The sequence below is a fragment of the Oncorhynchus gorbuscha genome, linkage group LG19, assembly GCF_021184085.1.
Source record: "Oncorhynchus gorbuscha isolate QuinsamMale2020 ecotype Even-year linkage group LG19, OgorEven_v1.0, whole genome shotgun sequence".
NCBI classification, from domain to species: Eukaryota; Metazoa; Chordata; class Actinopteri; order Salmoniformes; family Salmonidae; genus Oncorhynchus; species Oncorhynchus gorbuscha.
In genome coordinates, this window is record NC_060191.1 from 59274754 (window position 1) to 59298903 (window position 24150).

The window sequence follows — 24150 nt, forward strand, 5'->3', positions numbered from 1 at the left end:
CAAAGTAATTGGTGAACCAGGCAAGGCAGTCATCCGAAAAACCGAGGCTACTGAGTCTGCCGATAAGAATACGGTGATTGACAGAGTCGAAAGCCTTGGCAAGGTCGATGAAGACGGCGTACTGTCTTTTATCGATGGCGGTTATGATATCGTTTAGTACCTTGAGTGTGGCTGAGGTGCACCCGTGACCGGCTCGGAAACCAGATTGCACAGCGGAGAAGGTACGGTGGGATTCGAGATGGTCAGTGACCTGTTTGTTGACTTGGCTTTCGAAGACCTTAGATAGGCAGGGCAGGATGGATATAGGTCTATAACAGTTTGGGTCCAGGGTGTCTCTCCCTTTGAAGAGGGGGATGACTGCGGCAGCTTTCCAATCCTTGGGGATCTCAGACGATATGAAAGAGAGGTTGAACAGGCTGGTAATAGGGGTTGCGACAATGGCGGCGGATAGTTTCAGAAATAGAGGGTCCAGATTGTCAAGCCCAGCTGATTTGTACGGGTCCAGGTTTTGCAGCTCTTTCAGAACATCTGCTATCTGGATTTGGGTAAAGGAGAACCTGGAGATGCTTGGGCGAGGAGCTGCGGGGGGGGGGAGCTGTTGGCCGAGGTTGGAGTAGCCAGGCGGAAGGCATGGCCAGCCGTTGAGAAATGCTTATTGAAGTTTTCGATAATCATGGATTTATCGGTGGAGACCGTGTTACCTAGGCTCAGTGCAGTGGGCAGCTGGGAGGAGATGCTCTTGTTCTCCATGGACTTCACAGTGTCCCAGAACGTTTGGAGTTGGAGCTACAGGATGCAAACTTCTGCCTGAAGAAGCTGGCCTTAGCTTTCCTGACTGACTGTGTGTATTGGTTCCTGACTTCCCTGAACATTTGCATATCATGGGGACTATTCGATGCTATTGCAGTCCGCCACAGGATGTTTTGGTGCTGGTCGAGGGCAGTCAGGTCTGGAGTGAACCAAGGGCTATATCTGTTCTTAGTTCTGCATTTTTTGAACGGAGCATGCTTATCTAAAATGGTGAGGAAGTTACTTTTAAAGAATGACCAGGCATCCTCAACTGACGGGATGAGGTCAATGTCCTTCCAGGATACCCGGGCCAGGTTGATTAGAAAGGCCTGCTCACAGAAGTGTTTTAGGGAGCGTTTGACAGTGATGAGGGGTGGTCGTTTGACTGCGGCTCCGTAGCGGATACAGGCAAGGAGGCAGTGATCGCTGAGATCCTGGTTGAAGACAGCGGAGGTGTATTTGGTGGGCCAGTTGGTCAGGATGACGTCTATGAGGGTGCCCTTGTTTACAGATTTAGGGTTGTACCTGGTGGGTTCCTTGATGATTTGTGTGAGATTGAGGGCATCTAGCTTAGATTGTAGGACTGCCGGGGTGTTAAGCATATCCCAGTTTAGGTCTCCTAACAGAACAAACTCTGAAGCTAGATGGGGGCGATCAATTCACAAATGGTGTCCAGGGAACAGCTGGGAGCTGAGGGGGGTCGGTAGCAGGCGGCAACAGTGAGAGACTTATTTCTGGAGAGAGTAATTTTCAAAATTAGTAGTTCAAACTGTTTGGTATGGACCTGGAAAGTATGACATTACTTTGCAGGCTATCTCTGCAGTAGACTGCAACTCCTCCCCCTTTGGCAGTTCTATCTTGACGGAGGATGTTATAGTTGGGTATGGAAATCTCTGAATTTTTGGTGGCCTTCCTGAGCCAGGATTCAGACACGGCAAGGACATCAGGGTTAGCAGAGTGTGCTAAAGCAGTGAGTAAACCAAACTTAGGGAGGAGGCTTCTGATGTTGACATGTATGAAACCAAGGCTTTTTCGATCACAGAAGTCAACAAATGAGGGTGCCTGGGGACATGCAGGGCCTGGGTTTACCTCTACATCACCCGCGGAACAGAGAAGGAGTAGTATGAGAGTGCGGCTAAAGGCTATCAAAACTGGTCGCCTAGAGCGTTGGGGACAGAGAATAAGAGGAGCAGGTTTCTGGGCATGGTAGAATATATTCAGGGCATAATGCACAGACAGGGGTATGGTGGGGTGCGGGTACAGCGGAGGTAAGCCCAGGCACTGGGTGATGATGAGAGAGGTTAATGAGAGAATCACTGATATGATGTCAGCTTGTCCTTTTGTGGCAGGGCTGAGATGCAGTGGAAATGTTTTTGGGGGATTCAGTTCATTTGCATGGCAAAGAGGGACTTTGCAATTAATTTCAATTCATCTGATCACTCTTCATAACATTCTGCAGTATATGAAAATTGCCATCATACAAATTGAGGCAGCAGACTTTGTGAAAAATAATACTTGTGTCATTCTCAAAACTTTTGGCCACGACTGTACACCCCTCTCCATGTCATCAACATTACAACCTGTTGCCCTATACAATAGCACACACAGGCCGTACTATAGAGGAGGAGGAAAGTGTGGAGTCAGAAATGGGGAGAGTAGTAATGCTTTAGATGAGGAAAAGAAAGAATCTTGTACTGTGGTAAAGTAGCATTAGTGTGGTTTAGTACATTGGTGAGATGAGAGAAGACTGAATAAGATGACTGGGGAGCAGGAATAATGTTACGACAGTTTTCGGGGAATAGGGGAAGAACTGGTAGAGTGTGTGTGTGTGTGTGTGTGTGTGTGTGTGTGTGTGTGTGTGTGTGTGTGTGTGTGTGTGTGTGTGTGTGTGTGTGTGTGTGTGTGTGTGTGTGTGTGTGTGTGTGTGTGTGTGTGTGTGTGTGTGTGTGTGTGTGTGTGTGTGTGTGTGTGTGTGTAGGGGAGGGGGAGTTAGAGGAGAGGATCACTGTGTTAAATGATACTAGTCTGTGCAAAAGTTAACTTAGTAAAAAATGGTGAGGGTGTTACATTGTATGGGTGGTCCTGACTCCAAGATGGGCAATGTAGTTTTAACAATGCTACACTTCTCTCCTCAGTCTGTAAGATGTGTTAGTTTGTTTATATTGTAGTTCTGACTGACTTGACTCACTGTAGTAGTAAGTGTTGTTGTTGTCGTCTAACAGTGTGCACCTGTATCTCTCTTCCCTCCAGTCTGTACGGTGCGCTGTCAGAAGTTCCTCATCTCTTGTGTTGGTGAAGACTGGATCTTCCTCATCCTCCTGGGTCTATTCATGGCTCTTCTCAGCTGGCTGGTCGACTTTGGTATCGGAATCTGTCTACAATGTAAGAGAGGGAGTTGGGAAGGAGGGAGTTAGGAAGGGAAAGAGAGGTAGATTCCTTGACTTCTCTATCGCAACCTGTCTACAAGGTGAGGGAGGGAGGGATAAGAGAGGAGAGAAGGAGGGAGGAGAAGAGAGAGAGGGGACTACTTAGACCTCATGTTGTGTGTAAGCACATTCTCAGTGTTCTCCCATTAGGTTTGAATGTATCTTTTGTGTGTATATCTTGTCAAGGTGGAAGTCTTCTATCTTGACACAAACGAGCTGTACAGCTTTTTTAACTGGATACATGATGACTAACCACCTGTCCAACAGGGTCTATCCACCACCTCCGCTTACACCCACGCACTAGAATACACACACACACACACACACACACACACACACACACACACACACACACACACACACACACACACACACACACACACACACACACACACACACACACACACACACACACACACACACACACACACACACACACACACACACACACACACACACACACACATTAGGACACATACTTTGAGAGGCTGGTCATGGCCCACATCAAGGCTAGCATGCCAGGCACACTGGACCCACTCCAATTTGCCTACCTCTATTCACACGGCTGTAACACATCTGGACAAGAGGAGCACCTATGCAAGAATGCTGTTCATTCACTACATTTCAGCATTCAACACTATTGTTCACTCCAAGCCTGACACCAAGATCAGGCCCTGGGTCTGGACACCACCCTTTGCAACTGGATCCTGGACTTCCTGATGGGCAGACCATGTGGCGATTGGTAACAGCACCGCCTCCACACTGACTCTTAGCACAGGGGCCCCCAATGGGTGTGTCCTCAGCTGTACTCCCTGTTCACCCACAACCGTGTGGCTTTGCACAATACCAACTCCATCATAATGGTTGGTGACGACACCACAGTCGTCGCCTTTTAAATAGGTAGGTAAGTGAAGTGGCATTGTGGTGACAGGATAACAACCTCTCTCTCAACGTCAGCAAAACCAAGGAGTTCATTGTTTACTTCAGCAAGCAGAGGAGGAACATGCCCTGATTCACATCAATGTGACTGGAGAGAGAGTGTCAGTAGTTTAAAGTTCTTCACCATCCACATCACTGAGGACTTGTCATGGACCATCAACACCACCACTCTTGTCAACAGTCTCTTTAAATTCCCAAGGCAGCTGAAGAAATTCGGCATGCCATTCTGGGTACGCTCCAAATGTTGCCCCTGCACTATCTGGAGCGTCCTGACCTGTTGCATCACGGCCTGGTACGAGAATTGCTCTGTCCACAACCACAAAGCCCTCCAGCGGTTGGTGAAGATGGCCCAGTACACCCATCCACAGTCTACTCAAAACGGTGCCTGAGGAAGGCCCGCCACACCATCAAAGATCCCGCACACCCGCAGTGGCAGACGGTATCGGAGCATGAGGTCTGATACCAACAAGCTCAGAGACCGTTTCTATCTACAAGCCATCATACTGCAGAACACTTTAATTGGACTGGCCAGCTGCTCTGATTCTCTGCACCTTCGCACACATGCACTCACTCACTCACTCATGCACACACACACACACGCACGCACGCACGCACGCACACAACACACAACACACAACAACACACAACACACAACACACAACACAACACACACACACACCACTGCTTTTACCAGACTCTTATTATGATTGCTAAATACTGCACAATTTAAACACTTGCCCCCCCCCCGTCCCCAGAACACATGTACATATTGGACCATAAATTGTGCCGTCCTGTATTATACTTATGCTAAAATGTTTATTTTATTCTACTGAACCATTTACTTTATGTTCATATTATTGTCTTTTATTATTTCTTATTGTTGTTGCATTTTTGCAAAGGGAACAGCAAGTTTGCATTTCGTTGGACGGTTTATACCATGTACGGTTGAAGTCGGAAGTTTACATACACCTTAGCCAAATACATTTAAACTCAGTTTTTCACAATTCCTGACATTTAATTCTAGTAACAATTCCCTGTCTTAGGTCAGTTAGGATCACCACTTTATTTGAAGAATGTGAAATGTCAGAATAATAGTTGAGTGAATATTTTTTTTTTAGCTTTTATTTCTTTCATCACATTCCCAGTGGGTCAGAAGTTTACATACACTCAATTAGTATTTGGTAGCATTGACTTGAAATGGTTTATCTTGGGTCAAACGTTTCGGGTAGCATTCCTCAAATTGGGTGAATTTTGGCCCATTCCTCCTGACAGAACTGTGTCCGGTTTGTAGGCCTCCTTGCTCACACACACTTTTTCAGTTCCGCCCAAACATTTTCTATAGGATTGAGGTCAGGGCTTTGTGATGGCCACTCCAATACCTTGACTTTGTTGTCCTTAAGTCATTTTGCCACAACTTTGGAAGTATGTTTGGGGTCATTGTCCATTTGGAAGACCCATTTGATACCAAGCTTTAACTTCCTGACTGATGTCATGAGATGTTGCCTCAATATATCCACGTAATTTTCCTACCTCATGATGCCATCTATTTTGTGAGGTGCACCAGTCCCTCCTGTAGCAAAGCACCCCCACAGCATGATGCTGCCACCCCCGAGCTTCACGGTTGGAATGGTGTTCTTCGGCTTGCAAGCATCCCCCTTTTTCCACCAAACATAACGATGGTCATTATGGCCAAACAGTACAGCTGCAAACCGTGGTCGGGCTTTTTTATGGCGGTTTTGGAGCAGTGGCTTCCTCCTTGCTGAGCGGCCTTTCAGGTTATATCGATATAGGACTAGTTTTACTGTGGATATAGATACTTTAGTACCTGTTTCCTCCAGCATCTTCACAAGGTCAATTGCTGTTGTTCTGGGATTGATTTGCACTTTTCTCAGCAAAGTATGTTCATCTCTAGGAGAGAGAACGCTTCCTGAGTGGTATGATGGCTGCGTGTTCCCATGGTGTTTATACTTGCGTACTATTGTTTGTACAGATGAATGTGGTACCATGAAATACACAGGTACACCTCCAATTGACTCAAATTTGGTCAATTAGCCTATAAGAAGCTTCTAAAGCTATGATGTCATTTTCTGGAATTTTCCAAGCTGTTTAAATGCACAGTCAACTTAGTGTATGTAAACTTCTGACCCACTGGAATTGTGATACAGTGAATTATAAGTGAAATAATCGGTCCGTAAACAATTGTTGGAAAAATACTTGTGTCATGCACATAGTAGATGTCCTAACCGACTTTCCAAAACTATAGTTTGGTGATTGAAAAATGAGTTTTAATGACTCCAACCGAAGTATATGTAAACTTCTGACTTCAACTGTACATACAACTAATAAAACTTGAAACACTGTTCCTTTGGCTGAATCATTTTATTTGACACATCTCCTGCATGCAGCTAACGGAGACATTAAGCCACACTCAAGATAATCTCAGACACTGTGGTTTACGCACATACACTCGTCAAACCAGGGTGTGTGTTCATGATGAGCTGCAGTGCAAATTGCTGTCTCCCTGAGCTACATGCAGGTGTGTGTGTGTGTGTCTTCTTCTGCCATTAGAAATGACCTCCTCTGATTTTTTTAAATCATGTCTTCAGTCAAACAGACATTTACACACATTGCTGCATTTTTGTGTGTGTGCCAAGGGGGAGACTGATGCATGTGGAGAAAGTGAAGAGAGAGTAATCTAGAAGCAAGACGCTCATATAGACACATCCTCTTATCCCCTTTCTCCACATACACACAAACACGCACACACACACACACACACACACAGGCACACATACTTTTGATCTCTCCCTGTAAAGCAGTCCTTTTAGGGACGGGAGTCATGCGTGTTATACTGTTGTTGAGGTACTAATCCTTCTGTCTGTCTCAGTTGAAGCATGACTTTGGATGTACTTTTACTTTATGATTGACATCAAATTGATTTTGGTGTGTGTGTGTGTGTGTGTGTGTGTGTGTGTGTGTGTGTGTGTGTGTGTGTGTGTGTGTGTGTGTGTGTGTGTGTGTGTGTGTGTGTGTGTGTGTGTGTGTGTGTGTGTGTGTGTGTGTGTGTGTGTGTGTGTGTGTGTGTGTGTGTGTGTGTCCACAGCACAGAAGTGGATGTATGTGAACCTGGAGAGTAATGTGTTCCTCCAGTACCTAGCCTGGGTCACCTACCCTGTGGTGCTCATCACCTTCTCAGCTGGCTTCACACAGATACTGGCCCCACAGGCCGTAGGTAAGACACACACACACACACACACACACACACACACACACACACACACACACACACACACAGACACAGACACAGACACAGACACACACACACAGACACACACAGACACAGACACACACAGACACACACAGACACAGACACATACTGACCATAGCATACACACACTAACCCCCTCTCCCCCTCCACCCTCTAGGTTCAGGTATCCCAGAGATTAAGACCATTCTGAGGGGTGTAGTGCTGAAAGAATACCTCACCTTTAAAACCTTTGTGGCCAAAGTCATCGGCCTCACCTGTGCCCTGGGCAGTGGCATGCCTCTGGGCAAGGAGGTAACACACGCACTCTCTACAAGTGGTTCTCACGGTGAAGCACACACACACACAGGCATGTGGTTGTGGTTACACGTGTCCTGTGTCCCTGTCATACAGCCACACGTTGCACTCAGGCCACCCCATTGGTCACAGTGGAGAGGGAGGGAGGGGGATAAGGAGGGAGGAAAGGAGAGGGGAGGAGAGTGGGGTGAATGAGGGTGGGGAGGAGAGGAGAGGGGGATGAAGGAGGGTGGATTGGAGACGAGAGGGTGGTAAATGAGGGTGGAGAGGAGAGGAGAGGGGGGTGAAGGAGGGTGGAGAGGAGAGGAGAGGAGAGGAGAGGAGAGGAGAGGAGAGGAGAGGAGAGGAGAGGAGAGGAGAGGAGAGGAGAGGAGAGGAGAGGAGAGGAGAGGAGAGGAGAGGAGAGGAGAGGAGAGGAGAGGAGAGGGGGGATGAAGGAGGGTGGATTGGAGAGGAGAGGGGGATAAAGGATGGTGGAGAGGAGATGGTGGGTGGAAGAGGGAAATCAAATTTGATCATTGTAATCTTGAAAGAGCTGAGATTAGTCAATGATACACTGGAGGAGAGGAGACATGTGAGTGAGTGTTAAAACGGAGAGTGTTAAAACGGAGTGAAACAGAGGTAAAGAACGAAAGACTGGACACCTTTCCTCCTCTGAGAGGTTAACAAAGTAGAGAAGGAGAGGGAGAGAGAGAAAGACTGGACACCTTTCCTCCTCTCTGAGAGGTAAACAAAGTGGAGAAGTAGAGGGAGAGAGAGAAAGACTGGACACCTTTCCTCCTCTCTGAGAGGTAAACAAAGTGGAGAAGGAGAGGGAGAGAGAAAGACTGGACACCTTTCCTCCTCTCTGAGAGGTAAACCAAGTGGAGAAGGAGAGGGAGAGAGAGAAAGACTGGACACCTTTCCTCCTCTCTGAGAGGTAAACAAAGTGGAGAAGGAGAGGGAGAGAGAGAAAGACTGGACACCTTTCCTCCTCTCTGAGAGGTAAACAAAGTGGAGAAGGAGAGGGAGAGAGAAAGACTGGACACCTTTCCTCCTCTCTGAGAGGTTAACAAAGTGGAGAAGGAGAGGGAGAGAGAGAAAGACTGGACACCTTTCCTCCTCTCTGAGAGGTAAACAAAGTGGAGAAGGAGAGGGAGAGAGAAAGACTGGACACATTTCCTCTCTGAGAGGTAAACAAAGTGGAGAAGTAGAGGGAGAGAGAGAAAGACTGGACACCTTTCCTCCTCTCTGAGAGGTAAACAAAGTGGAGAAGTAGAGGGAGAGAGAGAAAGACTGGACACCTTTCCTCCTCTCTGAGAGGTAAACAAAGTGGAGAAGTAGAGGGAGAGAGAGAAAGACTGGACACCTTTCCTCCTCTCTGAAAGGTAAACAAATTGGAGAAGGAGAGGGAGAGAGAGAAAGACTGGACACCTTTCCTCCTCTCTGAGAGGTAAACAAAGTGGAGAAGGAGAGGGAGAGAGAAAGACTGGACACCTTTCCTCCTCTCTGAGAGGTAAACAAAGTGGAGAAGGAGAGGGAGAGAGAGAAAGACTGGACACCTTTCCTCCTCTCTGAGAGGTAAACAAAGTGGAGAAGGAGAGGGAGAGAGTGAAAGACTGGACACCTTTCCTCCTCTCTGAGAGGTAAACAAAGTGGAGAAGGAGAGGGAGAGAGAAAGACTGGACACCTTTCCTCCTCTCTGAGAGGTAAACAAAGTGGAGAAGGAGAGGGAGTGAGAGAAAGACTGGACACCTTTCTTCCTCTCTGAGAGGTAAACAAAGTGGAGAAGGAGAGGGAGAGAGAGAAAGACTGGACACCTTTCTTCCTCTCTGAGAGGTAAGCAAAGTGGAGAAGGAGAGGGAGAGAGAAAGACTGGACACCTTTCCTCCTCTCTGAGAGGTAAACAAAGTGGAGAAGGAGAGGGAGAGAGAGACAGACTGGATACCTTTCTTCCTCTCTGAGAGGTAAACAAAGTGGAGAAGGAGAGGGAGAGAGAAAGACTGGACACCTTTCCTCCTCTCTGAGAGGTAAACAAAGTGGAGAAGGAGAGGGAGAGCGAGAAAGACTGGACACCTTTCCTCCTCTCTGAGAGGTAAACAAAGTGGAGAAGGAGAGGGAGAGAGAAAGACTGGACACCTTTCCTCCTCTCTGAGAGGTAAACAAAGTGGAGAAGGGGAGGGAGAGAGAGAAAGATACTAGTTGTATTGGGGAGAAGTGTTTCTTCTCAACACCAGGAGTAGGTTAGTCTCCTGGAGGGTGTCACACTTTCCGATATGTTTCTGTTTTAAACCTCTGGACTACATTGACCCTTTTGGCAAAATGTGACTTGTTTTTATTCTGGGGTGAGTGAAACTGAAGTTTAAGTGTGATGTGGTTTTCTTTAAGTACGTAACAAAAATATATATACCAAGTGTTTTAAGAAATAATTCACGTCATTCTTTCTTCCTCTCTAGAGTCCGTTTGTTCACATTGCCAGTCTTGGTGCTGCACTTCTCTGCAAGTTCATGTCTCTGTTTGGAGGAATCTATGAGGTAAACTACACCTGTACACACAAGTCACCACATTGTTACCAATATGTTCTTAATAAGCTTTCAACACTATATATGCCTCTGTCAGTATTTCACTTCCATACCCTGACCTCACAACTAAACCACAGTACATCTTATCACTATAGCTATATCTATTTATCATCTATTTGGATTTAAGAGCAACATCAACTCACCATCATTACGATCAGGAATACCACTTTCCCGAAGCGGATCCTCTGTTTTGCCCACCACCCAGGACAATGGATCGGATCCCAGCCGGCGAACCAAAACAACGACGCCGTAAAAGGTGCAGACGAAGCGGTCTTCTGGGCAGGCTCCGGAGACGGGCACATCGCGCACCGCTCCCAAGCATACTACTCGCCAATGTCGTCTCTTGACAACAAGGTAGATGAAATCCGAGCAAAGGTAGCATTCCAGAGAGACATAAGAGACTAACGTTCTTTGCTTCATGGAAACATGGCTCACTCGAGACACGCTAGCGGAGTCGGTACAGCCAGCTGTTTTCTTCACGCATCGCGCCGACAGAAACAATCTTTCTGGTAAGAAGAGGGGCGGGGGGGGGTTCCTTATGATTAACGAGGCGTGATGTGATCATAACAACATACAGGAACTCAAGTCCTTCTGTTCACCTGACTTGGAATTCCTCACAATCAAATGCCGACCGCATTATCTACGAGGAGAATTCTCTTCGATTATAATCACAGCCGCATATATTCCTCCCCAAGCAGACACAGATGGCCCTGAACGAACGTTATTTGACTATGTAAACTGGAAACCACATATCCTGAGGCTGCATTCATTATAGTTTGGGATTTTAAGGCTAATCTGAAAACAAGACTCCTTAAATTCTATCAGCATATCGATTGTGCAACCAGGGCTGGTAAAATCCTGGGTCATTGTTATTCTAACTTCCGCGATGCATATAAGGCCCTCCCCCACCCTCCTTTCGGAAAAGCTTACCTTGACTCCATTTTGTAGCTTCCAGCCTATAGACAGAAACTAAAACAGGAAGCTCCCATGCTCAGGTCTGTTCAATGCTGGTTCGACCAATCTGATTCCACGCTTCAAGATTGCTTCGACCACGTGGACTGGGATATGTTCCGCATTGCGTCAAACAACAACATTGACGAATATGCTGATTAGGTGAGCGAGTTCACTAGCAAGCGCATCGGCGATGTCGTACCCACAGCAACTATTAAAACATTCCCAAACCAGAAACTGTGGATTGATGGCAGTATTTGCGCGAAACTGAAAGCGCGAACCACTGCTTTTAATCATGACAAGGTGACCGGAAACATGACAGAATACAAACAGTGTAGCTATTCCCTCCGCAAGGCAATCAAACAAGCTAAGCGTCAGTATCGAGACAAAGTAGAGTCGCAATTCAACGGCTCAGACACAAGAGGTATGTGGCAGGGTCTACAGTCAATCACGGATTACAAAAAGAAAACCAGCCCGTTGCGGACCAGGCAGACTAAACAACTTCATTGCTCGCTTTGAGGACAATTCAGTGCCACTGACATGGCCCGCTACCAAAACCTGCGAATTCTCCTTCACTGCAGCTGACGTGAGTAAAACATTTAAACGTGTTAACCCTCGCAAGGCTGCAGGCCCAAATGGCATCCCCAGCCCCGTCCTCAGAGCATGCGCAGACCAGCTGGCTGGGGTGTTTACGGACACACTCAATCAATCCTTATCCCAGTCTGCTGTTCCCACATGCTTCAAAAGGGCCACCATTGTTCCTGTTATTATTATTATTATTCCCAAATCAAATCAAATCAAATTGTATTTGTCACATACACATGGTTAGCAGATGTTAATGCGAGTGTAGCGAAATGCTTGTGCTTCTAGTTCCGACAATGCAGTGATAACCAACAAGTAATCTAACTAACAATTCCAAAACTACTGTCTTATACACAGTGTAAGGGGATAAAGAATATGTACATAAGGATATATGAATGAGTGATGGTACAGAGCAGCATATGTATGCTGCTCTGTACCATCCCAAGAAGGCAGCCAGTGTAAGTGCAGGGGGTGTCAAATTCAAAACAACAGAAATCCCATCATTAAAATTACTCAAACATACAAGTATTTCAAACCATTTTAAAGATACACTTCTTGTTAATCCCACCACAGTGTCCGATTTCAAATAGGCTTTACGGCGACAGCACCACAAACAATTATTTTAGGTCAGAGCCAAGTCACAGAAAAACACAGCCATTTTTCCAGCCAAAGAGAGGAGTCACAAAAATCAGAAATAGAGATAGAATGAATCACTAACCTTTGAGGATTTTCATCAGATGACACTCATAGGACTTCATGTTACACAATACATGTATGTTTTGTTCAAAAAATCTCAGCGTTATATTCAGTAGTTCCAAAAACATCTGGTGATTTTGCAGAGAGCCACATCAATTTGCAGAAATACTCAATGTTGATGAAAATACAAGTGTTATACATGGAACTTTAGATACACTTCTGGTGACTAGCTTCACCACCCTGGATGGTTCCAACCTTGCATATGTGGACATCTATAAGTACCTAGGTGTCTGGCTAGACTGCAAACTCTCCTTCCAGGCTCATATCAAACATCTCCAATCGAAAATCAAATCAAGAGTCGGCTTTCTATTCCACAACAAAGCCTCCTTCACTCACGCCCTCCAAGCTTACCCTAGTAAAACTGACTATCCTACCGATCCTCGACTTCGGCGATGTCATCTACAAAATTGCTTCCAACACTCTACTCAGCAAACTGGATGCAGTTTATCACAGTGCCATCCGTTTTGTCACTAAAGCACCTTATACCACCCACCACTGCGACTTGTATGCTCTAGTCGGCTGGCCCTCGCTACATATTCATCGCCAGACCCACTGGCTCCAGGTCATCTACAAGTCCATGCTAGGTAAAGTTCTGCCTTATCTCAGTTCACTGGTCACGATGGCAACACCCATCCTATGCACGCGCTCCAGCAGGTGTATCTCACTGATCATCCCTAAAGCCAACACCTCATTTGGCCGCCTTTCGTTCCAGTACTCTGCTGCCTGTGACTGGAACGAATTGCAAAAATCGCTGAAGTTGGAGACTTTCATCTCCCTCACGAACTTCAAACATCAGCTGTCTGAGCAGCTAACCGATCGCTGCAGCTGTACATAGTCTATTGGTAAATAGCCCACCCATTGTCACCTACCTCATCCCCACACTGTTTTTATTTATTTACTTTTTTGCTCTTTTGCACACCAATATCTCTACCTGTACATGACCATCTGATCATTTATCACTCCAGTGTTAATCTGCAAAATTGTAATTATTCGCCTACCTCCTCATGCCTTTTGCACACATTGTATATAGACTCCCCTTTTTTTCTACTGTGTTATTGACTTGTTAATTGTTTACTCCATGTGTAACTCTGTGTTGTCTGTTCACACTGCTATGCTTTATCTTGGCCAGGTCGCAGTTGCAAATGAGACCTTGTTCTCAACTAGCCTACCTGGTTAAATAAAGGTGAAATAAATAAAAAAAATTAAATGCAACCGCTGTGTCAGATTTCAAAAAAGCTTTACGGAAAAAGCAGACCATGCAATTTTCTGAGTACTGCGCTCAGAGGCCAAACAAGCCAAAAAGATATCAGCCATATTGTGCAGTCAACAGAAGTCAGAAATAACATTATAAATAGTCACTTACTTTTGATGATCTTCATCAGAATGCACTCCCAGGAATCCCAGTTCCACAATAAATGTTTGTTTTGTTCGATAATGTCCATTATTTATGTCCAAATAGCTCCTTTTGTTAGCGCGTTTGATAAACAAATCCAAACTCACGAAGTGCGTTCACTATGAGCCAAAGTCAAAAAGTTCCATTACAGTCCGTAGAAACATGTTAAACGAAGTATAGAATCAATCTTTAGTATGTTTTTAACATAAATCTTCAATAATGTTCCAACCGGAGAATTCCTTTGTCTGTAGAAATGCAATGGAACAGAGCTTGCTCTCACGTCAACGAGCGTCACGAGCTCAAGGCATTCTGGCAGACCTCTGACTCATTCCCCTCTCATTCGCCCCCACTTCACAGTAGAAGCATCAGGCAAGATTCTAAAGACTGTTGACATCTAGTGGAAGCCTTAGGAAGTGCAAAATGACCAATATCCCACTGTATCGTCAATAGGGAATGAGTTGAAAAATGACCAACCTCATATTTCCCACTTCCTGGTTGGATTTTTTCTCAGGTTTTTGCCTGTCATATGAGTTCTGTTATACTCACAGACATCATTCAAACAGTTTTAGAAACTGAGTGTTTTCTATCTAAATATACTAATAATATGCATATATTAGCAACTGGGACTGAGTAGTAGGCAGTTTACTCTGGGCACCTCTTATTCATCCAAGCTACTCAATACTGCCCCCATCCATAAGAAGTTAATATTTTCCTTCTCTCCCTCGGCTCCCTCTAGCCTCTCTCCTTCCCTCATCCTCTCTCTCTTCCCCCCTCCTCTATGTGTTGTATCTGTACTGTATATGAATATGCCTCATTTTATGGCTTTTGTTTGCGATTCCACATGAATTACTCTTCCATCCATGCATTTGTTCATTCAAATATTACCTACAAAGTAATCATGTTTAGGAATGAACACTTTAGCGCTCTTGCAAAGCTAAAGAAATATAAATGCTTGCTTACTTTATTTGTCCTGGTAGTTGGAGAAGAATTCTTCATATTTCCTTGTTGTGACAGGCAAACTGAGGTGCGTTGGAGAACACAATGTTTTAACTGTTCATGCCAACCTGTTGGTGTGAAATTGTATATTCCATGGTGAAATGCATTATCCCAATTTTCCCCTGTCACAACAGCTGTGACAGGGATATGTTGGGCTATACTTGCTGTTGTGCATGCTAATTGCTAACAGGCATTACTGAGGCCTGCCCTAGGGGAGGTCAGTGGGCTGACTTATTTATTTAAATCCAGTTGATATTGCTCTTTGTCCTGTTGACTATTTTGTAAATAATGTAGTAGCCTACTTTTCGTGCTTATTTATTCCCCATTTTTGCTCATAAAAGCCCTGACCTTGTGCAGAAAAATGTAGCATCAATGTCTGCCTCCTTCCACACTACTAGGCCTACATCCATCCTGACAACAGCCTACCTCGCAGGCTGTGTGTGTGTGTGTGTCTGTAAATGTAAACACACCTCTCCCTATGTGCTTACAGAATGAGTCGAGGAACGTGGAGCTGTTATCAGTTGCCTGTGCTGTGGGGGTGAGCTGTGTTTTCGCTGCCCCTATAGGAGGTGAGTGACACCAACATAACACTCACTGACTGATACACTGGCTGGGTCGGAGAAGGTTTACTTCTTCCCCCCTGTTAGCAGTTGATGTTACTCTTCAATAACACAGACCCCAAAGCAAATCAGGGGGAGAAAAATAGGTGTATTCAAAGAGGACAGATGTTATAGATGTTATGCTGAGAGGTAGATGTTCATTCTCCCCTGACCTCATTGATTCTCTCCACAGAACAAAGGGACAGGATGTAGTTTTAGAACCCAGCCCTAGCCTGTGGTTGACCAATTAGAAATCCTTGCAATAAAACTGGGCCAATGGCCAAATAACAAGTATACTATTTCAGGCTCAATGCCTAGAAAAATTCCTCCCACTTCTCTGACCCATCGATCAATAATTCCCTATTACAGAAAAAACACTATTTCCATGGTCCTCTCTTGACTTTTAGTCCTCTTGACCTTTAGTCCTCTTAACCTTTAGTCCTCTTGACCTTTAGTCCTCTTAACCTTTAGTCCTCTTGGCCTTCAGTCCTCTTCGTTGTGTATTTATCTTGGAAATAGTCTTACACCCGTCACTCCCCTGATTGGGGCATAGTTACTAATAATATTCCTGTGTGTTTCTGAGTAATGTGTGTGTGTGTGTGTGTGTGTGTGTGTTTGTGTGTGCCTATGCGTGTGTGTGATAGGTTTGCTGTTCAGTATTGAGGCAATGTCTACTTTCTTCACTGTGAGGAACTACTGGAGAGGGTTCTTCGCTGCTACCGTCACTGCCTTCATGTACAGAGTTCTGGCCGTGTGGAACAGAGACGAGGGTAAGACATGTGTACCCAGCAAACTGGGAGCATTCCCAGACCATTAACTTATGTTATAGTTCGGGTTTTATCGAACACGTTCATAACGTTCACTAAAATGTTGTGTACAACATACGTAACAACCACCGCAGAACATTCCCCAAACATTCTCTTTAGGTTACCAGGTAATGTAATAACACAATGTACAAGTACTTTTAAAACATACTGACACAACAAAATGTGAGAGCAATATAAATGGCTCTGAGAATATATTCCGTGAACGTTCTGCTAATGTTGATGAAGATGTTATCAAAAACATGCAAAACAACAAGCAGGGAATATTCCCACTATGCTTTCATGAAGTTACAGTGTGACATTATGACATGATTATTCCAATAATGTTCCCTAAACATTCTTCAGCAATCATCTGCATTCAATTCAATTAGTTCTGAGAAAACATCACTGGAATATTTCACTAACATTAATGGATATCCGAGGATCTTAATGGGATCTTAATGGGACCAGTTTCTCACAGCAGGAAAATAATCTTGCAGCAACAGGAAATGTGAATTAATAAGTGGATTATGATTAATGGACATTTTTGTATGGGCTGATACATTTTTCATTAGGGAAAATCAAGTCTAACGTTTTAAAGAAGAAACTTTAGAATAATTTTTCAACCAACAATATTCTTTCCAAAATATTCAGTTAATGTTGAGGGAGACATTACTACTAACATCTATAATAGCAAACTTCTTGCAAGACTCTTATAAAATGATTCTGTAAGGTTATGACATGATGATCCAGAATTGTTCTAAAAACAAACTTCAACGATAATGGAAGTATTTCTCAAAGCATTGCTACAATGTTCTGCAGTGCATTCGTAAAGTATTCAGACCCCTTGACTTTTTACACATTTTGTTACGTTACAGTCTTTTAAGAAATCATCATCAATCTACTGTACACACAAATACCCCCATAATGACAAAAACAAAACACCGTTTTTAGAAATTTTTGCAAATGTATTACAAATAAAAAATGGAAATATTACATTTACATAAGTATTCAGACCCTTTACTCAGTAGTTTGGCAGTGATTAAGCCTTACGTCTTCTTGGGTATGACGCTACAAGCTTGTCACACCTGTATTTGGGGAGTCACTGCACAGCTATTTTCGATCCGTTTCAAGTCTGGGCTCTGGCTTGGCCACTCAAGGACATTCAGAGACTTGTCCCAAAGCCAGTCCTGCATTGTCCTGGCTGTGTGCTTAGGGTTTTTGTCCTGTTGGAAGGTGAACCTTCACCCCAGTCTGAGGTCCTGAGTGCACTGGAGCAGGTTTTCATCAATGATCTCTCTGTACTTTGCTCTGTTCATCTTTCCCTCGATCCTGACTAGTCTCCCAGTTCCTGCCGCTGAAAAACATCCCCACAGCATGATGCTGCCCCCACCATTCTTCACTGTCGGGATGGTGCCAGGTTTCCTCCAGACGTGACGCTTGGCATTCAGGCCAAAGAGTTCAATCTTGGTTTCATCAGACCAGAGAATCTCGTTTCTCATGGTCTGAGTCTAGGTGACTTTTGGAAAACTCAAAGCGGGCTGTCATGTGCCTTTTACTAATGAGTGGCTTCCGTCTGGCCACTCTACCATATAGGCCTGATTGGTTGAGTGCTGCAGAGATGGTTGTCCTTCTGGAAGGTTCTCCCATCTCCACAGAGGAACTCTGGAGATCTGTCATAGTGACCATCGGGTTCTTGGTCACCTCCCTAACCAAGGCACATTATATTGATGTATAATGTTAAATTATTATATGAAGTTGCAAAACTTTTAAAGATATGGCATTTCAATCTTCGTAAATCATTCTATTTAATTAGGATATTATCCAAAGAATGTTAATCAATTCACATTTTATTTGTCACATGCGCCGAATAAAACATGTGTAGTCTTTACCGTGAAATGCTTACTTAAGATCCCTTTCCCAACAATGCAGAGTTAAAAAGTAAGAACATTTGCAGATAAGAATGTTAAATATTAACACAATAAATAACAAAAACTTGGCTATAAACAAGGAGAAACCGGTACCGAGTGAATGTGCAAGGATACGAGGTAGTTGACGTAATATGTACATGTAGGAAGGGGTAAAGACTAGGCAATCAGGATAGATAATAAACAAGGCAACAATAAACATGACTTCCCCATGAATGATGCCGTGCCCCCCTTGGGCCAATAAGTGTCAATTATGGAGCTCTATGGCAAGACGCATTATTCACCAACAGTTTTGTCCAAAATCGGGCCAGTAGTTTCTGAGATATCTCGTGTGACTAATTTACAGTGGATTACTATAGCGCGCACCCCCCCCCCCCCCGGGCTAAATAGTGTAATATTGTGAATGCAGGATCTCTATGGCAAGATGCATCATTCACCAAAGTTTCGTCAGTATCGGGTCAGTGGTGTCTGAGATATAGGGGGGTTTAGCTAGACTCATATCCCTGAGCATGCGTGCCAAATGTCATCATTCTGAGTCAAATAGATCAAGAGATGTGCCTGTTATAGCACCATCATGGATGATCTTGCATAAGTTGAGTCTTGACAATATTTGCAACATGTGTACCAAATTGAATTATAATACGAATATCCTTGACTGATGTATATGGAAGTTGATAGACATTTGAGATAATGGCATTTGAATGTTTTGGTAAGTACTGGAGAGCTCTTCTTTGTCTACACCAATTCAGCATCGTTCACACCCTCTTAATCTTTAGCTCCACCAATCTCTTTAAGGGTTGATCCAAGCTTTCTGTCCTAACAACAGCAGTCAAGCATCCAAGTTAACTGGGTAACAGTTGTTGTAGTGAAATTCTATTAAAATGGGCACTTGCATAGTGGAGTCTTTTGTTAAGAGATGTAGCTAGCTGGCTAAACATTGAACCATAGTCACAACTCATGATGTTACTACCATGCATGAATCTGCAGGTAGCTAACCAACCAGGTTAGTTAGCTAACATTAGGCTATAACAAGCAAAGCAAATTGCTCTGAGATATGACTAATAAGGTCATACAGTAACGTTAGCTAGCTAGCTAACAGTACACTTTCACTTGAAATGAAAATACTTTGTCAAAATTAAAAGCGTGTAATATCAGAAAATTTAGCTAGCTAGACTTTCTTCCCCCGTCTGAAATCGAAGTTGATAGCCAGAGCAAATTGACTGGCTACGTCTATCAACAGTTGTCGCAGTGACATTCTATTGAAATGGATACTTGCATAGTGGAGTCTTTTGTTAAGACATGTAACGTTAACACACGCCATTCCGTACAAATGTGCGCAACCGCAACATTCAAACGAGGCTACAAAGAAAACTAATGATATTGTAGCGACTGTGTTGACGTCAAAATCGGGGGTGTGAACTAGGTTTCTATTCAAGCGTTGAGCGACATGGTAATGGCTCTATAGTATTGGAGAAAAGTTGAAAAAACTGACCCTCCGTTACATCTTGACGTGTCATGTCGTAACGTACAGCACGCATAAAGCAACTATTTCTGTCTTACAATCTCTCTCCACCAGGTGTAGCAATTCTATCATCCTTTAAAAACAAGAAATGGACAGTGACGGGGGTAAGGGGGGATACCTAGTCATTTTTTTCGTCATCATTGCATGCGATCATCATTCTCAAAGCCGCTGTTTACTTCTAAGATCACTTTAGCACCGCCCTAAAAACCCGATTAAAATTTGACACACACCTTCAAATAGGTATGTAATGAAACATTATATAAACTCTTTATAGTGTTTTATTTACATTTTAGAGGCGATAAGGTGATAAGTTGGACAGATCGAGTGAAAAAAAAGCAATTTTCTCACACGACATCTCTCCTTCTCACTATCACGCATTAGTTTTGCTTCCTCACTCGCCATTTTTAAAAATACCCGACGGGGCTCATTGCCTGCTTGAATTATGCAGAAATGGGAAGCGTTTAAGTAATATATAATAATAATAATAATAATATATGCCATTTAGCAGACGCTTTTATCCATGTAATTGACTTTGATGGAAAGGGGAGAAATTGTGCTTTACAATGGTATTGACATTACAGTTGATTTGGAAGTATTACATTTTTGGGGTGCTAAAATAAGGGCAATTGTACAGACCAAGGCGGTGTGCGAGTTTACGTTTGCTAGCTAGCTAGCCAAACAATGAACCATAATCCCAACTCATGATGTTACTACCCTGCATGAATCTGCAGGTAGCTAACCAACCAGGATCAATGTTAGCTAGCTAACATTAGGCTATAACTAGCCAAGCTAATGCCTCTGAGATACGAATAATAAGATCATACGCTTAACATTAGCTAGCTAGCTAACAGTACACTTTAACTTGAAATGAAAATTACTTTGTCAAAATTAGAACATGCAATATCTGAAAATGTAGCTAGCTAGAATATCTTAACTGTATGCATCATGGTTGGATGCTTCCCCCTGTCACGGGTGCCATTGTTGCCTATAGTTTGAAGATGTAATCCGGAGACAGGGGTTTTCTCCATCTCCTTAGCTATCATACGCTAATTCCACTGATTTCAAAACTCAGTCCTCCAGAAAGTATAGAGCAACACTTATGCAGCTCTACTAAGCAATATATATATTTTTAAAAGCTGTGTTAGACAAGATTACCTACACATACTGACCAGCTCAAATAGACAAAATGTGTGCTCTATGGCAGACCAATCCGAACTCATCTCTCGGCATGTCCAGCCCACTCATTATCTCAGCAATCATGGCTAGCGGAAAAGTTGCTTGCTTTTTCTGTGGCTAAACCAACAAGGCTCTGTGGCTAAAACACATTTTGATATAAAAATTGTTTTTGTTAAAATGGCTCTCGTGTGAAGTAGTGACCCGCAACATACGCCTAGTTTCCTGAAACGGGTCACATATCTTTTGTGATGTCCCCAAAATGTTCCCACCAGACTGTTAGCACAACCTAATGAAACATTCTGGAAACCTTTAAAGAACAGACTATATGTGTTCTGGTAACATCCTTGCATTGTCAGGCTAATGTTTTATACAAACATTGTATAATCATCAGCACAACTGGACAGTCTGTGTTATGAGAACATTTGCCACAACATAACAACTGTTCTGGTAACTTTCATAGAACCAATTTTGGTTAGCTGTGTATACTGTATATTGCCTTAATAAAACATTGAGGTAAGGTCTGTACTGTATATAGCCCAGTGGTTCCCAAGCTCAGACCTCGGGTCCCCAAGGGGTGCACATTTAGTTTTTTGACCTAGCACTACACTGCTGATTCAAATAATCAAAGCTTGATGATTAGTTGATTATTTGAATCAACTGTGTAGTGCTGGGGAAAAAAACAAAACGTGCACCCAGGGGGGCCCCAGGACTGAGTTTGGGAAACACTGATATAGCCCTTTAAAAACATTTTGATAACGATTAATCACTCTATTTCTCTCTCTCTATCCCTCTCTCCTACACAGTGACCATCACAGCTCTGTTGCCAACCAATTTCCGTCAGGACTTCCCCTTTGACCTCCAGGAGCTCCCAGCCTTCGCTGTCCTTGGGTGAGTCTAAGTTGTCCTCAATTAGCCAGTGAGCTCTTTGTTGCCTCTGTTAGCCAGTGTGCTCTTTGTTGCCTCTGTTAGCCAGTGGGCTCTTTGTTGCCTCTGTTAGCCAGTGTGCTCTTTGTTGCCTCTGTTAGCCAGTGAGCTCTTTGTTGCCTCTGTTAGCCAGTGAGCTCTTTGTTGCCTCTGTTAGCCAGTGAGCTCTTTGTTGCCTCTGTTAGCCAGTGAGCTCTTTGTTGCCTCTGTTAGCCAGTGAGCTCTTTGTTGCCTCTGTTAGCCAGTGAGCTCTTTGTTGCCTCTGTTAGCCAGTGAGGCCTCTGTTAGCCAGTGAGCCCCCTGTTGCCTCTGTTAGCCAGTGAGCTCTTTGTTGCCTCTGTTAGCCAGTGAGCTCTTTGTTGCCGCTGTTAGCCAGTGAGGCCTCTGTTAGCCAGTGAGCTCTTTGTTGCCTCTGTTAGCCAGTGAGCTCTTTGTTGCCTCTGTTAGCCAGTGAGGCCTCTGCTGCCTCTGTTAGCCAGTGAGGCCTCTGTTAGCCAGTGAGCTCTTTGTTGCCTCTGTTAGCCATTGAGCTCTTTGTTGCCTCTGTTAGCCAGTGAAAGCTGGTGTGAGTGTATAGGAGGATAGCCTCCTAATGTTAATCACCTCACATGGATAATTCAGCCATTGAGGTGGTGCATTTAGGACGACTTATTTTAGCTTGCTGTTACCGTAGTAGAGTAGCCTACAGGCTTACCACAGAACTGAATAGGACCAGAGCCCTCTCTCTTTCTCTCTCTATTTCCATCTCAGATGAAAGAAGAGCCCTGTGCTTAACTGTGTGGGCTCCCAAAGAGAAGAAAATCCCCCTCTTTTTTTCTCCTTTTTCCTTCTTGTCTGGAGGATGTCCTCCCACTCAGCATCTGAGGAGTGGAGCTTTGACTCACAATCAAACAAAACAGCAGTCTTATCACACTTCTGTCTGTACTGGGTCTGAAGTTCAAATGTATGCAGATGATACAGTGATATATGTGCATGCAAAAAGCAAACAACAAGCTGCACAAGAACTCACTACTGTAATGGTCCAGGTTACAAAGTGGCTCAGTGACTCGTGTTTGCATCTCAATGTTTGTATGTTCTTCACAAAGAGGGCAACAGATGCTACTGAGCCAGATGTCTATGTGTCATTGGAGAAGCTCCAGGTGGTATCTGATTTTAAGTACCTTGGCATCATACTTGATTCCAACCTCTCCTTTAAAAAGCATGTGAAAAAGGTCATTCAGATTTGTGATCATAATCCCTAGCTGTGTATTGCCGCTTTCCATGTTGTCTGTTTTCTGCAGCTTGTGAGGTGTGGAAACACTTTGTTACTTTTATGAATTTTGTCTTGCTGCTTTTTGTTCTATGTTTCTCTGTCTGTATGCTACATCTTGCTTGTCCTATGTTGCTCTGTCTGCATGCTATGTCTTGCTTGTTGTCACGCCCTGACCTTAGTTATCTTTGTTTTCTTTATTATTTTGGTTAGGTCAGGGTTTGACAAGGGTGATATGTGTTGTTTTGTCCTGTCTAGGTTTTTTGTATGTTTATGGGTTTCCCAGTCTAGGTGTTTTTATGTCTATGGTTGCCTGGATTGGTTCTCAATCAGAGGCAGCTGTTTATCGTTGTCTCTGATTGGGGACCATATTTAGGTAGCCATATTCATTGGGTATTTTGTGGGTTATTGTCTATGTGTAGTTGCATGTCAGCACTCAGTAGCGTCACGGTCATTTTTGTTTGTTTAGTGGTCTTCATTAATTAAAGAACATGTATTCATATCACGCTGTGCCTTGGTCTCCTCACTATGACGAACGTGACACTTGTCCTATGTTGCTCTACGTGTGCTCACTGCTCAATAATTGTCTATATTGTAATTGTTTTTAATAACCTGCCCAGGGACTGCGGTTGAAAATTAGCCGGCTGGCTAAAACCGGCACTTTTACTGAAACGTCGATTAATGTGCACTGTCCCTGTAAAAAGTAAAATAAACTCAAAGTAGGTCCGTGATTCAGTCTCTGACAGAGAGAGAGTGAAATATCATCTATTCACCAATTATTCAGGAGTATTTTAAATATTTAATTATGCAGGAACATGAATTTATGAGCATTCATATACAGTAATTGGCTGTAACTGATGGGGAACTTTGAGCTGGGTGATATGAACAAAATCCATATTGTGATAAATGTAACTATTTGCTTTAACAGTAAATACAACGACAAACAACAAAGTTAACGTTTTTGGGGCAGGGCTGTAGACATGTTTTTTCCAGT

The 24150-nt window shown here is 43.8% G+C and overlaps 1 protein-coding gene across 1 annotated transcript in view; it reads left to right on the plus strand.

The window, feature by feature from the left end:
- The window catches only part of LOC124005662 (chloride channel protein 2-like), a 78666-nt gene that overhangs the window by 21244 nt on the left and 33272 nt on the right, over nucleotides 1–24150 (plus strand). The window contains exons 3-9 of the mRNA XM_046315106.1: nucleotides 3040–3171; nucleotides 7258–7386; nucleotides 7580–7713; nucleotides 10152–10229; nucleotides 15446–15524; nucleotides 16199–16324; nucleotides 21787–21871. Of these exons, the coding sequence (XP_046171062.1) occupies nucleotides 3040–3171; nucleotides 7258–7386; nucleotides 7580–7713; nucleotides 10152–10229; nucleotides 15446–15524; nucleotides 16199–16324; nucleotides 21787–21871 (763 nt within the window). The remainder of the gene's footprint in view (nucleotides 1–3039; nucleotides 3172–7257; nucleotides 7387–7579; nucleotides 7714–10151; nucleotides 10230–15445; nucleotides 15525–16198; nucleotides 16325–21786; nucleotides 21872–24150) is intronic.